At 38.4% G+C, this 14,991-nt stretch overlaps 1 protein-coding gene across 1 annotated transcript in view; it reads right to left on the minus strand.

The window, feature by feature from the left end:
- Window positions 1–942: 942 nt before the first annotated feature.
- The window catches only part of nos1 (nitric oxide synthase 1 (neuronal)), a 60,853-nt gene continuing 46,804 nt past the window's right edge, over window positions 943–14,991 (minus strand). Inside the window, 10 exon segments of the mRNA NM_001309969.1 lie at window positions 943–1,059; window positions 3,079–3,197; window positions 3,412–3,606; window positions 3,892–4,040; window positions 4,256–4,377; window positions 9,382–9,469; window positions 10,173–10,383; window positions 12,004–12,173; window positions 13,543–13,736; window positions 13,955–14,033. Coding sequence (NP_001296898.1) covers window positions 1,044–1,059; window positions 3,079–3,197; window positions 3,412–3,606; window positions 3,892–4,040; window positions 4,256–4,377; window positions 9,382–9,469; window positions 10,173–10,383; window positions 12,004–12,173; window positions 13,543–13,736; window positions 13,955–14,033 — 1,343 coding nt within the window. The 3' untranslated portion in view covers window positions 943–1,043.

The raw sequence follows: 14,991 nt of genomic DNA on the forward strand, positions 1-14,991 counted from the left end.
AAGCAATTTATTAAAAATGCATTTAATAAATCGCATCAATTTTCAAACCGTAAACCTTTAAGTTTCCATTACTTTATTCATTTCAAATTCCAAAAAAAAAAAAAAATTAAAAAAAGGACTTCATTAAACAGTTTGCCTTTACCATAATTATTAGTTTGACACATTTTACCCTACTGCACACATCGACATTAAAATTTTAAGAGCCTTGGACAAATTTAAACATGTTTTTTTCCTTAGAATTTAGGACAGAAAAAATTCTCAGATTTCATTGTTTGGAGCACACCAGCTGTGACATGGAAACTTATGTTATGACAAGATTAACATTTCACTAAAGAGCACTTGCACTGAAGCTGATGCCTTTTGATGGATTCCCAGTGGCAAATTAGAAGATGTGTTTATTGAAGCTGTGGCCAAATCGCCATTTTCACAATTCACTGACTTGTCAACACACCAAACTCGTTTGCAAATTAAATGTTTTTGTCCCGGTCTGCTTGCCTGTACATCTTTCATTGTCTTAATTGTGCCTGCTTAAGCCTTTATGAATAATAAAACCCCAAAAATATAACAGTTTTACCAGTCCCTACACGTTCCCAATGGGTAAAGTGGACAAATTTCATACAGAATTTTAAACCAATGGTGCTCATTTTCTTGCAAATATATAACCTCAATAAAAGCCTTTTAACTGCAACAATAACACAGAGTATATTATATTTCTTGATTATATTAATTTCTTTGTCATGCATTCACAATGAGGCAGTTAATGACACTAAGTGCACACATTATGAATCATAATGATCAATTTTTAAAGTTTTGGAAGTATCATCAACAAGCGAAAACAGAATATCAGAACAGAACATTTCCAACTTGCTACAGACAAAGTTGCAAAGCCCAACAAAACCGTTTAAGTGGTATAAAAAAGAAACAAAACAAAGACCCCCCCCCTTTTTTTTTTTTTTTTTACAGTACAAAAATTGGCACAGTATTCTTTAACCAGCGTTGCCGTGTCCTTCGCGTTGCGTTCATCTAGCCCTCCTTTCATCATCCTATGAGCAGAAAACCCTGAGAGGAAAGACAGAAAAGGAGAGACAAACGGACAGAGAGAAACGGACATAAAAAACAAAGATGTTACAGTCATTACTCATCCAGTGAGCAGGGGCTTTGATGGCCAAATGTGAAATTCAAGTGACAATCCACACAGGAACCATCATCTGTGATGCATTATGTTGGTACTTAATGAGGCATAGTGGTTATGTAGGGCCCTTGTTTAGCTCTCATGGCAAGGGTATATGAAGTGTACAATCTTGAACACGCACAAAAAAAAAAAACAGAAACAAAAACAGAAATGGAAAAGCGCCATCCGCTTTCACTCTAATCCTGTTTAAAGGCCTCTCGCCACACGTTTCTATGGTTACTCGCTCTGTTTTCATCTGAATGTCGGGGTGACAACGTGCTGCTGCCAAACAACTCCGGGATGCAGATCCGAGTTGACTTGAGATGAGAATAGTGGCGATAATCTCATTGTTTGAGATTCATCTCAGTGGATTTACATTCTGAAATCCAGACTAACCTGCTGCTACAGCTGAATGTAACCAACTGTCAACAATGCAATATTGGATAAAAGAGAGAAAAAAACTAAATGATGTGATTTTCGTATTATACCAGTAACTGGATGAAGCTTAGTACACACATACCGGTATTTTAAGAAGCATCTAATCTTCTAAAATTGTCTCTTTCCTACTGTTACTTAAATGCCAGAGTGACCTGAGCATCTTCAGAGTAATGAAACAATGTCCCTCCCCCACATGTTGCTGCATGCTGCTGGCCAGATGGCTGAAAGGTTTTTAAATAAAGAAAGTTGGCTGCTTGGAAATATTCTCCATTGTGCCCTTAACCCCAAGTTGCCTCCTGACCTGCATATCAGTGTATTAGTGTGTTGTGTGCATTTGACTGGCTGAATGTGGCTTTAGTATGAAGCACTTTGAGTGGGCAGTGTGATTAGAAAAGACCTATATAAATGCAGTCAGTTTACCATCTATGAAAAGCATGTACAGTCATTGCGTCAAAACTAATTGAACACCTCCTATTACTCGTTTGAGGTAACACCGCTTTAACAGACCAATTTAACAGAAACGCTGCTTATAGCTTGTCAGATACAATTTCAATCTGTTATTCTTGCTTAAGCCTGTATCAAAATGAATGACAGGTAAACAAAGCATAACATAATAATCAACATGTGTTGCCACTTTTTATTAAATATGGTATTTTTACCTAAGGTTATCATTACATGTTTATGTAAATGACAACATACTACAAATGTAAGACAAAAACCTAAAAAAACAAATAATGGATCAACAGATCAACACGCATATACACACAGACACTTAATTTTAGGCATGTCATTTTTAAACTAGTCCATTAATTCATTGTTCTATTAGGGACTTTGATTGTCCAAATGGAATTGAATGAAAGAATTGTTATTTTAGTCAGTCTAACTAACATAGGGTAGACTGGATGGAAAATATAGCTCCTGGCTACTTTCCCAACATAAAAAAAACCTCCACTTTCCTCAAATTTGATTTAAATGAGTCAATTTTAAATGTAAAACAAAGCAACATTCCTTACAAAATATATATTAAAAAAAAACACAGATGATAAATAGAATAATACTTCTACATGTTTGAATTGCCCTTAAATTAACCACATGTTTCCTGGCTAAATATTCAGAAACTGAACCACTTAAACGGTAATGAAGAGAAATATATATATATTTTTTTTATGAGTGCTAAAATGATTGATCCATAAAAGCCCCAGTAGTAAAACAGGCATGACATATTATGTAACATTTTCCTTAAAAAGTGTACTAATTCAGATTTTCTTTTCCAGCAACTCAAATGAATATGCAGAAGGTGATAATTAGAACATCAGATCTTAATGGCAACTGGTAAGTGAGGCCTCAAATCTCCAACAAAAAAACTTCCTAAAATCTCCAATTGGTTTACTTGGTAATTTACTTAAATAATCAAATTTTTAGGCATTTTCAGATGGAAAGTAAAAAGATGTAACTGCCAAACTACTTACTCATCGGAGTCCTTTTTGTTCTCTTCAATGTAGGCGATGGACTCTGAGCGAAGCCGATTGGTGACCTCATAGGTGCGCAGAGTGACACCAAAGATGTCCTCATGGTAGCGGTTCTCATCCTGGCAAAGACAAGGCAGCAAAGGTAGGAAAGCAAGACATAAATGGTAAGAAATTATGGACAATTATACTAAGAAAAATAATGGAAAATGTAATTGTATTATAATTTCATTACTTATTGAGGATTTACTGCTTATTGAGGATTGCAACAAATGGCCCAGTAGGAACACAAACATCTAAAAGGTGTTACTAGCATGGCTTAATGTTGTTTCTTACCCGGAGTTTGCTGATGTAGAAACCAGCATCCTCTGTACTCATCTGACCCTGCTGCTTGAAGATTTGCTGGATGGTCTTGAGAACATCTCCGGCCATCGTCACGTCCCCACACACATAGATGTGCCCACCTTCCTTTCTCAGGCAATGGTACACAGTTTCTGACAAGTGCTCGCGCAGAACATCTTGTACATATTTCTGGAGCAGTTAAGAGACCAAGTTTAAGACAAAAAAAGTATACAATGTGAAGTAAGGACACTGAACATAAATATATGGTAAAATGTACAAACTATGAGGTGAAATTATAAAAATACAGTTCAGTTAAATATCAAAACAACATTTTTCTGCTCATTTAATTTGTGTTCATTGAAGATTTATTAACCAATTAGATGAATTAAAGTAAGACTTTAATCTTTCTTTTAGGGATAAAGCACCAAACATATGCTATTCTCTCAAAGCACTGGTTATGGTTTGGTGGTTTACCTTTGGTTTGCCAGGTTCTCTGGAATAAGCTGCGTAGAGCTCTTTGAACACTTCTCTGTTCTTGGCCTGGAGAGTCTCGTCCTTGTAGATGTGGTCCATCTCAGACTGTCGACAACCGAACACCAGGATCATGGGGCATGACTTAATCCCTTGAAAATGACAGCAATTTGGAGTTAAGTCGCTGCTAGAAGTGTAGATGTAGACATAATAGATTGCAAATCAGTGCATTACAAATTATTTGGTTTGAATGGAATACAGAAAAGCAGTTCTCTGAAAATTATGCCAATGGATATTTTTTTATAATGAGATTCTCCACAACTACCAATAGTATCTCACAGGAATAAACAAGATGAAAGTGACCAACCATTGTGCTCAAAGTCATACAGTCTTTGCTGCCAGAAGCTTCTGAATGGTGCAATGCCCGTTCCTGGGCCCACAAGGATGCAAGGTGCTTGGTTGTCTTTGGGAAGTTGGAATGATGGTGCACTAAAATGACAAATTGTAAAAAAAAAAAAAAAGTAAAATTATCCCATAAATGACAACAAAGGTGGCAACATTTACAGACACACAAAAGATGAGTTGCAAGAAAAGATTAAGCCTTTGCTCTTGTATGTAGGGTTGTGCGTTGAGATACGCTTAAAACTGACGTTGACCGTTTTTGAGAAATTTCAACTCAATGTTTTTTACATATGATCAACTTTAAGTTAGCACAGCTCTCTCTGGTGTTAAATCACGCTTTGTAGGAGTACTCCACACAGGCTCTATGAGTTTAAAAAAGTTATACATGTTTATTTTCTTTCCCTTACATGTCCTTACAATTACCCAACGGGTAAAATGAGTTTTCGTCTATAAACCACAGTTGCGTCTATAGGCTCCATTTGTCAGTTCATGAGAGAGTGGTTCAGACTGAATCCTCTGGGTGTGTGCACTGCGCGCTCTCGTTCACCTACCTACTTTGTTGAGCCTCCACTATAATAAATCCATTAGCAAGAGAACACGGGCTAACTTCAATATTTATAACCTTCTTACCTCAGAAGACATTATGTCTCTAAACAAAAGAACTGTGCAGTTGCAGCGGCCTGTTCTCCCATGCAAGGGCACAACGCTTGGGTGTCATTTCAACCTGTCACCAGAGGGGGCAAACTTCTGCAAAAACTCAGACTTGCACGATGCTACTTTAAGTTGTGTCATTTTCCCTGTCAGGTACTAAGAGAGCGATGACAGCTGCATGAGTATGCAGTTATTTGCTCATGTGTACCATGTGGTTCACATTTAGCATGACTGTAATGCCTCATTTTACCATTTAAACATGCTATAAAACTAAAGGCTCATGTCCCAACCAGGAAAAGATTATGCTGAGTAAATTCTGCACCCTGGTTCTGATATTTTACAAGAGCCTAATGTGATTTTATGTGTGGATTTGCAGGTAGAGCAGAGACCAGCAGAAGAATAAATCACCAAGTTAAGGCGCTGTTTTACATCTAACTTTTCTCTCCAACCATTTTATAGAGGCAATTATGAAAAGAAAAACAGCAAAGATGTTGTATATTTTGTTTTATGAGAGCTGATCCTGTCAATTGACATGCTTAATCATAAACAGAACATGTGTCAAAGATCAACATAGAAGTGTCTCCATCTAAAAAATAGTGACGTTTTTCTTATTGACATTTACACAATGTCAATAAGAAAAACACAATGCACAATGTTAGGAAATTGGAGAGAAAATGGTGCTCTACACACCAAGAGGAATCCTACTTAATCTGGAGGGACAGACTATTGTTGTATAACAAGACCCTCCGCAGAGTTAGAGCAGCATATTTTTCATCATTAATTGAAGAGAATAAAAATAATCCTAGATTTCTCTTTAGTACAGTTGCCAAACTTACCCAGAGCCACAGCTCTGTTGATCCATCCATTCCCTTACCTCTCAGTAGTAATGATTTTATGGGATTCTTCATAAATAAAATTGATGCCATTAAAAATAAAATAATTGGCATCCTCCCAAACATGATTACCTCGTCCTCAGTAAGTGAGGCAGCATTGGAGGAATCTTTAGAATCTGCGCAGTGTTTGAACTGTTTAGAAGCAGTAGAGCTTTCTGAGCTATCTAAAATTTTAGCTTCATCTAAACCTTCTACCTGTATGTTAGACCCAATCCCAACCAAGTTGTTTAAGGACATATTCCCTTTGATCAGTGGCACTATTTTAGACATGATTAATCTATCCTTAGTAAATGGATATGTACCACAGGTTTTGAAAGTAGCTGTTATTAAACCTTTACTTAAGAAACCTTCTCTTGATCAAGATGAGTTAGTAAATTACAGACCGATATCTAATCTTCTTTTCTTATCTAAAATTCTTGAGAAAGTAGTTGCTAATCAACTTTGTGAACATTTACAAAGTAATGACCTACTTGAGGAGTTTCAGTCAGGCTTCAGAGCTCATCATAGCACTGAAACAGCTCTGGTGAAGGTCACTAATGATATTCTCATGGCCTCAGATAATGGACTTGTGTCTATACTTGTCCTGTTAGATCTCAGTGCTGCGTTTGATACAGTTGATCACAATATTCTCCTACAAAGACTTGAACATACTGTAGGGATTAAGGGGAAAGCATTAGGCTGGTTTAAATCTTATCTGTCAGACAGATTCCAATTTGTTCATGTTAATAATAAATCTTCCTCAAACTCTAGGGTCACCTGTGAAGTACCACAGGGTTCAGTCCTTGGACCAATTCTCTTTACTATATATATGCTTCCGATAGGAAAAATTATCAGACAGCATGGGATTAATTTCCACTGTTATGCTGATGATACTCAGCTATATTTATCCATAAATCCTGATGAATCCAATCAATTACTTCGACTGCAGTCATGTCTTGATGACATCAAAAGCTGGATGACTTTAAATTTCCTGCATCTAAATTCTGACAAGACCGAAGTTTTAATCTTTGGGCCAGAGTCCTCACAAAATAAACTTCTTAACCAATCACTTAATCTGGGTGGCATTAACCTGGCCTCTGGTAATAAAGTAAAAAATCTTGGTGTTATTTTTGACCAAGACATGTCATTTAAATCCCATATTAAACAGGTTTCCAGAGTTTCGTTTTTTCACCTCCGGAATATCGCCAAAATTAGAAACATTCTGTCCAGGAGTGATGCTGAAAAACTGGTCCATGCATTTGTTACTTCAAGGCTGGACTATTGTAATTCTTTACTATCAGGAATTCCACAAAATGCAGTTCAAAGCCTTCAGCTGATCCAAAATGCTGCAGCAAGAGTTCTGATGAAAATCAACAAGAGGGATCATATTTCTCCAATTTTAGCTTCCCTTCATTGGCTTCCTGTTAAATCAAGAATAGAATTTAAAATTCTTCTTCTAACGTATAAAGCCCTTCATAATCAAACTCCATCATATATCAGAGCTCTGATTACCCCGTATGTTCCTAACAGAGCACTTCGCTCTCAGACCGCAGGTCTGCTGGTGGTTCCTAGAGTCTCTAAAAGTAGAATGGGAGGCAGATCCTTTAGCTATCAGGCTCCTCTCCTGTGGAACCAACTCCCAGTTTTGGTCCGTGAGGCAGACACCCTGTCTACTTTTAAGACTAGGCTTAAAACTTTTCTTTTTGACAAAAATTATAACTAGTGACTCATGTTACTCTCAGCTACCTTTATAGTTTTACTGCTATAGGCTTAGGTTACTGGAGTATATCAGGATCTAATTTTCTCACTATATTGAGTTCTACTGTTCTTCAATTATGCATTATGTGTTGTCATTTCTGCTTTAACTTTCTGTTCTCTCTCTTTTCTCTTCATAGTAGGTACACCTGGTCTGGCGTTCTGTTAACTGTGACATCATCCAGAGAAGACGGCTCACCCGCTACTACCATCTAATGTAGAACAGATTACTAGATCAATGTGTGCTTCTGTGCTTTTTTGTCTCTCTTGTTGTGTCTCTGCTCTGTCTTCTGTAACCCCAGTCGGTCGAGGCAGATGACCGTTCATACTGAGCCCGGTTCTGCCGGAGGTTTTTTTTCCCGTTAATGGGTGGTTTTTCTTCCCACTGTCGCTTCATGCTTGCTCAGTATGAGGGATTGCAGCAAAGCCATGTACAATGCAGATGACTCTTCCTGTGGCTCTACGGTTCCCCAGGAGTGAATGCTGCTTGTCGGGACTTTGATGCAATCAACTGGTTTCCTTATATAGGACATTTTTGACCAATCTGTATAATCTGACCCAATCTGTATAATATGATTGAACTTGACTTTGTAAAGTGCCTTGAGATGACATGTTTCATGATTTGGCGCTATATAAATAAAATTGAATTGAATTGAATTGAATTTAAAGCAGGAAAATGGGAATAAGAATAGCTGAGAATCCCACCATGTTTAAACACAAGTCAAGAGGAGATATGAGAACTACACAGATATGGCAAAAAGCAGGTTTAAACACTCCAATGACAACTGATATGCTGCCTCAACAGAGCCGAGATCAATTACGTGCTCATGATTGTCCCAGGTAACCCTGTGATTGGCTAGTTACCCGGGTGAAATGGAAATGAATTTCATTACTTCTGGCTCCTTTCTTCGCCCAGATCATCAAACCTTATGCAGCCTTAACAGTAAATCAAATATGACAATATAGGAAGTCATCAACAGCATTCATTAAGGTAGGTTTATTTTCTATCATCTGGGAACTTTGTTGATTTAAACACCCTGGAGAAGCAGAAACAGAGTTGCAGAAGCAATGTCCTTAAGATGAGACTCACGAAGATACAGCTGTAAATTGAAAGATTTTGCTTTGAATAGATCCAAAAAAATATGAAAATCCCCAACTGTATTAAGCTGCGCTGACCTGTACAAACCAATTTTTTACTTAAATTTTTTTCCAACAGCATTCACGGTGCACCTTAAACAATATTTTAAAAATGCACACACAATAGCTTTTTTAAATGAATCTATATCTAATAAGTTTTGTTTCAGTTGCTTTTGAACATTGAAAACTGAGGTGAATTGTAACATCTTTGGCCACGTTGAATGCTAGGCTGTGTAATACCAGCACAGACACCTTGTGTCAAGCTTATATAACACACTGTAAGGCCTACGTTTGCCTATACATTATCAAAATGTTGCTAGAGGAAGCATGTCCTGACAAAAATGCTATATAAAAATCCCATGGCCAACAATGAACACAGCAACGTATAATCTGAATTTGACAAATTCACTGTTACTCTATACGATGCACCAAATTTTCTTAAATTATAATGAAAACAATATATGTGCATATGTATTTACATTTGCTTAAAAGTTATTAAATGCAAAAAGACTGCACAAATACTCTGTACAGAAGCGATAAAGTTACACCAGAAGGGTGATGTGGAGAGGGGGAGGGGGGGGGGGGTGGTCTACCAGAAGTTTTATCTACAGAAGGAAACAGGTGGCAGGTTTTCTAAAACGTTCGTAACAAGAAGGTTATTTATTTTGATCATTACCTTCGGACAAAACACGGTACCATCTCTCCTTTCTCTATCCTGTTGAGCCACGACGAACATACTCCATGATGGATAGGTCCTTGCCCACCTGAAACAGATGATTACCGAGCAATCACTTTACCTTTCTCTGCCCAGCCTGCCTCCCACTCATTGTAAGTGCACAAAGTAACAGGAGAAGAGTGGCCCTAGCACACCTACAAGGCTAAAGTAATCTCTTATTTTCTCTTACAGGAGGATAGGGAGGGAAAGAATCACTGTAATAAAACAAGTGGTCATGCAATCACGGTAATGTTTTAAAATAAGCAAGCAGTGTATGAGGGAAATTACCAGCGAACACGGGTTCATCTGTAGCCATTTCTAACCCTAAGATTATAGATGCTGAACGTTAACTTTGGTCCGTAAGAGCAACATGCAAGGCAGGATTATAAAGGGATATAATAAAGGGATATAATGTGACCCCTCATAATATTTGGAAAATACTTTGATTTAAAAACCTGGAGACAGAAATACCTCTTCTTGTACTTGCATGGTTTCCATGTTCAGAGCTCTTAGGACCAACCTAACTGGTTTTAAAGTAAATAAAAGACTATAGGAAAGCCCGTCTTTTACAGCTAAGATTTAAACTGCTTATAAGCATTTTATGGTACCTCACTTCAAAAGATCCTGAACTATTCTATTATGTTTAGCCTTCCAGAAAATTAGAAAAGTCCCCCAAGTTACGGCTTTGAAATAGTAGGAGGTAGAGAAGCTTTTACGGGAAGCAAAGCTTTAAAGTACCGCTAGATTCTTACCTCTGGTGCGATAGGAGACCACGGCCACCGTGAGGTGAATCTCTCCTGGATACAGGTCCGGAGAGGAGCTGATGGAGTAGTAGCGAGGTTGCAGCAGGGGAAGCTGAGTGAGCAGCAGAGTCGAGGGCATCTGGATGGAGGGGAACTCCTCCAGAACCTCCACTAGCGTAGGGTTGTTGTACCACTTCCATTCCTCGTACTCCTGCAGACCCTGGATGGTGAAAGGAGATCGCGTGAGAAAAACAGACTGCGTCGAAAACAGTTTAACAAAGTTTTTCATTCTTACAAAAAAATTCCTGTTTGTGGCTTGGATTTAATGCATATGAAGTGCAACAGACTGAACAGAGGTAATTATGCTTTTATGCTATACGTTTAGTTTTAGCTGCTTAAACATTTCTGTCTCGAAAGCATGAGGCAGCTACAAAAACAGCTTTTCACCATTCAGAGCCCAGATTTTTTGTGTCACCTACAATTGCATGTGATTAATTTAGAAAATTGTGTCGAAGCAAAGAAAATAATAATAAAAAAAAGTTGAAAGTTTGATTTGTTCTGACATGGTGTCCATTAAGACGTCTGTGGTGTTCACCATTCTGGGTCAAAGCACAGTTTGATTTTCCTATTTTGCGAAATGTACTTGCTGATTGCAGATTCAAAAAGCTATTTTTGTAAAACAATCCTTCATGCTTTCCAAAGCATTTGTCAAGTTTATCATATTCATCACAGCGTTCTGTTAGCTGTGACATCATCCAAAGAAGACAGATCACCCGCTACTACCATCTAATGTAGAACAGATTACTGGATCAATGTGTGCTTCTGTGCTTATTTGTCTCTCTTGTTGTGTCTCTGCTCTGTCTTCTCTAACCCCCAGTGGGTTGAGGCAGATGACCGTACATACTGAGCCCGGTTCTGCCGGAGGTTCTTCCTTCCCGTTAAAGGAGAGTTTTTCTTTCCACTGTCGCTTCATGCTTGCCTAGTATGGGGGATTGCTGCAAAGCCATGGACAATGCAGATTGACTGTCCCAGTGGCTCTACGCTTCTTCAGGAGGAGTGAATGCTGCTTGTCGGCACTTTGATGCAATCAACTAGGTTCCCTTATAATTTTTTGACCAATCTGAATAATCTGATTGAATTTGACTTTGGAAAGTGCCTTGAGATGACATGTTTCATGAATTGGCGCTACATAAATAAAATTGAATTGAATATTGTTTTTACTTTTAAAAAAGATAGAAAGGTAAGTAACCTTTGGCAAATTGAGAGAGTTGTTTGAGACTTAATGAAACTAAAAACAAAAAAATGACTGGCTCTGTTGATTGCACTGTACCATTTCATCTTGCCAGATTTAGAAGCCCTCTAAATCTTTCCCTCTCACTTTAGTGACAGCGATTCTACGCATGAGTCACTGCTTGGCCTCCTCCAGCCTTTTTCACACGTCAACAAAAATGGAGGGCGATTTGTGGGCGGCACCACAATGGGGGAAGGACTCCTGGGTTAGAGCGATCAGCAGCTCTAATTTGGCTCCAGCTAAGTCCTACTGTGCGTGTTTTCATGGCGCAAGGTGCATCAAATCTGCACTGAAAACCATCTCCCATATTTTAGCAAACATAATGAAGGATACACCATGTGTTCTTCGCTGTTGCAGCTTAGGCACATGGTGAATGTTAGTGCTTTGAATTACATTTAAAATCAAAATGTCAAAGCCAAATGTTTGCATGTGTTTAGGTTGGTAAAAATTAGAAACGCGGTTTTAAAATCCCTGCAAATGCTCAATGCGGTATCAGCCCAATAATTGCCAGTTGTAACAAGAAAGAGATGGATTGCTAAGTAAATTTACCTTACTGAGGATTTCTAGTTTCCTTTTCTGTTTGTCATTGGTTGCCAGAGCAGCAAACTGTTGCAGCAGCACAGGGGTGGGCGGAGTGGTAATGTCCAGAAAGCACTGAAAAGCTTGGTAGATCGTGCAAGGAGGAATACGGGTCTCATTTGTCCAATTACTTATAACACCTACAGGAAAAAAAACAAAACAACAGAAACAATAAAGTTGGTCAGATCAGATGTATGCATGAATCTAAACACCATGCAGCGGCAATTACTTTCCCAAAAGTTATGAAAATGCTGAACCTTTCACCGCTTAGCTTGTTCTCGAGTTACAGTGCGTTGCGACAGTATTCGTTTCTCTTTCCCACATTTTGTGACATTAAAGCCACAAAATAAAAATCATGTCATAAGATGCCTAGGACAGAATTGGAATCTGTGTAATGTAACTGACTTTCAGTCTGTATCATTGTATCGAATGTATTACAGACATGAATGTTTATAAACTGGACTTTTTTCTTGTAAAGCACATTGAGCAGACATTTGCTTAGAACTGCCATTATGTGAATTGACTGAAAACTGACACACACGTCTCCTGTTTCAGTCGCTCAGTAGTTTCAATTCAAAGTCTTAAAAGTGTGCCATACATTTGTAATCAGCACCTCAGACAATATTTTGGTAAATAACCATCACTGTACCACTGCTCCATTGGATTGCGACAATGTTTAGGGTACCTAGCGCCAACTTACCCTCACCTCTGACCAGCATGTCTGTCCCAGCAGAGGAAATACTTTTGGTATCATTGCACCAGAGTAGCTTTAACGTTTGCTTTGTCCCATGCATGGCTTATGAGAAACTAGAAAACATTACTCCCTAGGGTTTTCTTTAAATGACTTTCTTCTTCCCTGTTCCTCCATAAAGGGTAGATTTGTACAGTGAACTACTAATAGTTACACTGGCAACAGTTTCTCCCACCTGAGCTGCAGATTACTGCACGTCCCACAGAGTTAGTGCAGGTCCTCGTCGCTGCTTCTCCCCCAATTAATTCTTACTTTCATCAACGTTCATCATCTTCTGCTTATCAGACAATGGGTTGTGATAGCATGGGTCCAAGAGGGAAACCTCTACTTAGCAACTAGCGCTAGCTTGCTTTGAGGGATTCCAAGGCATTCCCAGGCCAAAAGCAGGACGTAGTCCCCACAAGAGTTTTGGCTCCATTGTTTGTCCATTGTCCAAAAAGCTTCCATTTTCAGGCTATATTTATATAAACCACACATGATTAGAAATAAAAATAAAATCATGTTGCTAAACAGTCACAGCAAATCTTTCAGTTGCATCCCTCAGTGCCACCACAACTGCCAACATGCGGCTAAGCTGAAAGCTCTCCGGGGCATAGAAACCTTAAGGGTGTCTCTCTGTAGTCTGCTGAGGCAGTAGATTTTGTATCTTATTAACATTTCCATTTTGACATGGTTCCCAGATTTTGAACTGCGAGCGTCCTGATTACACGCCCACTGTATTCACACAGCGGCGTGACGTCGCTAATAACATCACCCACCTAGCGCCGTGTTCCTCTCCTCCAGGAACTCCACTTTGACGATTTGATTGACAGGCGGAGCATCCTCCAGTTTATCTATGAGCGCCGTTACCAGGTCCTCGTGGTTGCCAGGGAAGATGCCCAGATGGTCGCCGGGCTTGTAGCACAGCCTGTCGTGGCTGTTGGTGTCGAGCCGGACTAATATGGTGGAGCGACTTAAAAAAAAACAAAAAAAACAAGAAGAGAAAAAGATTAGAGGTTTAAAGGAAAGAGGAGGAAAAACATTGCACCCTTTTCCATCTGTTTCATTCACTTCTCACATCATCGTAGAGCAGAATGAATGACTTATGCACATCAAGCATGGATTTCATTTAGTCTAATCTTTACATGTAAAAAATATGAAACATTCATTTTGCTAAAAACCAAAGCTTACTTGGATTTCGAACTTTGTAGGTTTTGAGCTTCAATCATCTTTGCTCCATACACTTTCTTCTTGTGAACACTGTACAATGCTGTAAGGCAGACAGAAATGATAAGTTATTACAGGTATCACCAATAATTATTGATTTACCGTAGGGTCGATACACTTTCAAGGTAACCTCATCAAACACCCTCGTCAAGTCTAGATGAAAGTTCAGCTTTTCCGTGTTGTCTTAAAGTCTGGAATAAAACTGTGAAAAACAGACAACTGGGTAAGGGTTAATTTTTTTAGTTTCTAAAGATGTTTTTTTAATCTAAAAGACAAATACTATCATTTCTGTAGATTAACTAAATTTTGCTAACATCCTTTATCATTGTTTAGTTAGGATTTTTGTCATTGATCTAGTTACATTTTAAAATACTGACTGAGAAATTTCTTCAAACAGTAATTTACTTCAGTTATTAAATTGGAAAGTTACATCAAAGAGTAATTACACACATTTCTGAGTGTTTTCATTTTGGTATTTCTATCATAGCTTATGAAAAGTGAAAATTATGTTGCATAAATACCAGTAACGTTTTTTTTTTTTTTTAAAAACAACAACAACACATTAGCATGTTATGGTGGTAAACAATCATGGGGAAGACTGATGGCACAAAACTCATTGAGACCCTCCTAAAGAAGCAGGTAGCTGTATCCAAGCATATTCATGGGACGTCTGGTGGAGGGATAAATGCGGTAGATGTACAGAAATTATATAGCGCTTTTCTATTCATGCTAACCACTCAAACTGCTTTAAACTTTACCCACATGCATGCCAATCGCACTCAGTAATGCAGGCGTATTCATATACAGATACACAGGCCCAACCCGGGGACACATTGACATGTGGCAACCTTCCAATTACAAGACAACCACTGAGCCGTATTCCTCCAATCTGAAAAAGGTGAACTAGTGACACAGGGTTTAAACACCTAAAGCAATAAAGGAAAGCTCATTGAAAAGTGGCATGGACCGGGACAGGAGTCGTTCTTCATGAGCCAAGCAGG

The sequence above is a fragment of the Fundulus heteroclitus genome, chromosome 12, assembly GCF_011125445.2.
Source record: "Fundulus heteroclitus isolate FHET01 chromosome 12, MU-UCD_Fhet_4.1, whole genome shotgun sequence".
NCBI classification, from domain to species: Eukaryota; Metazoa; Chordata; class Actinopteri; order Cyprinodontiformes; family Fundulidae; genus Fundulus; species Fundulus heteroclitus.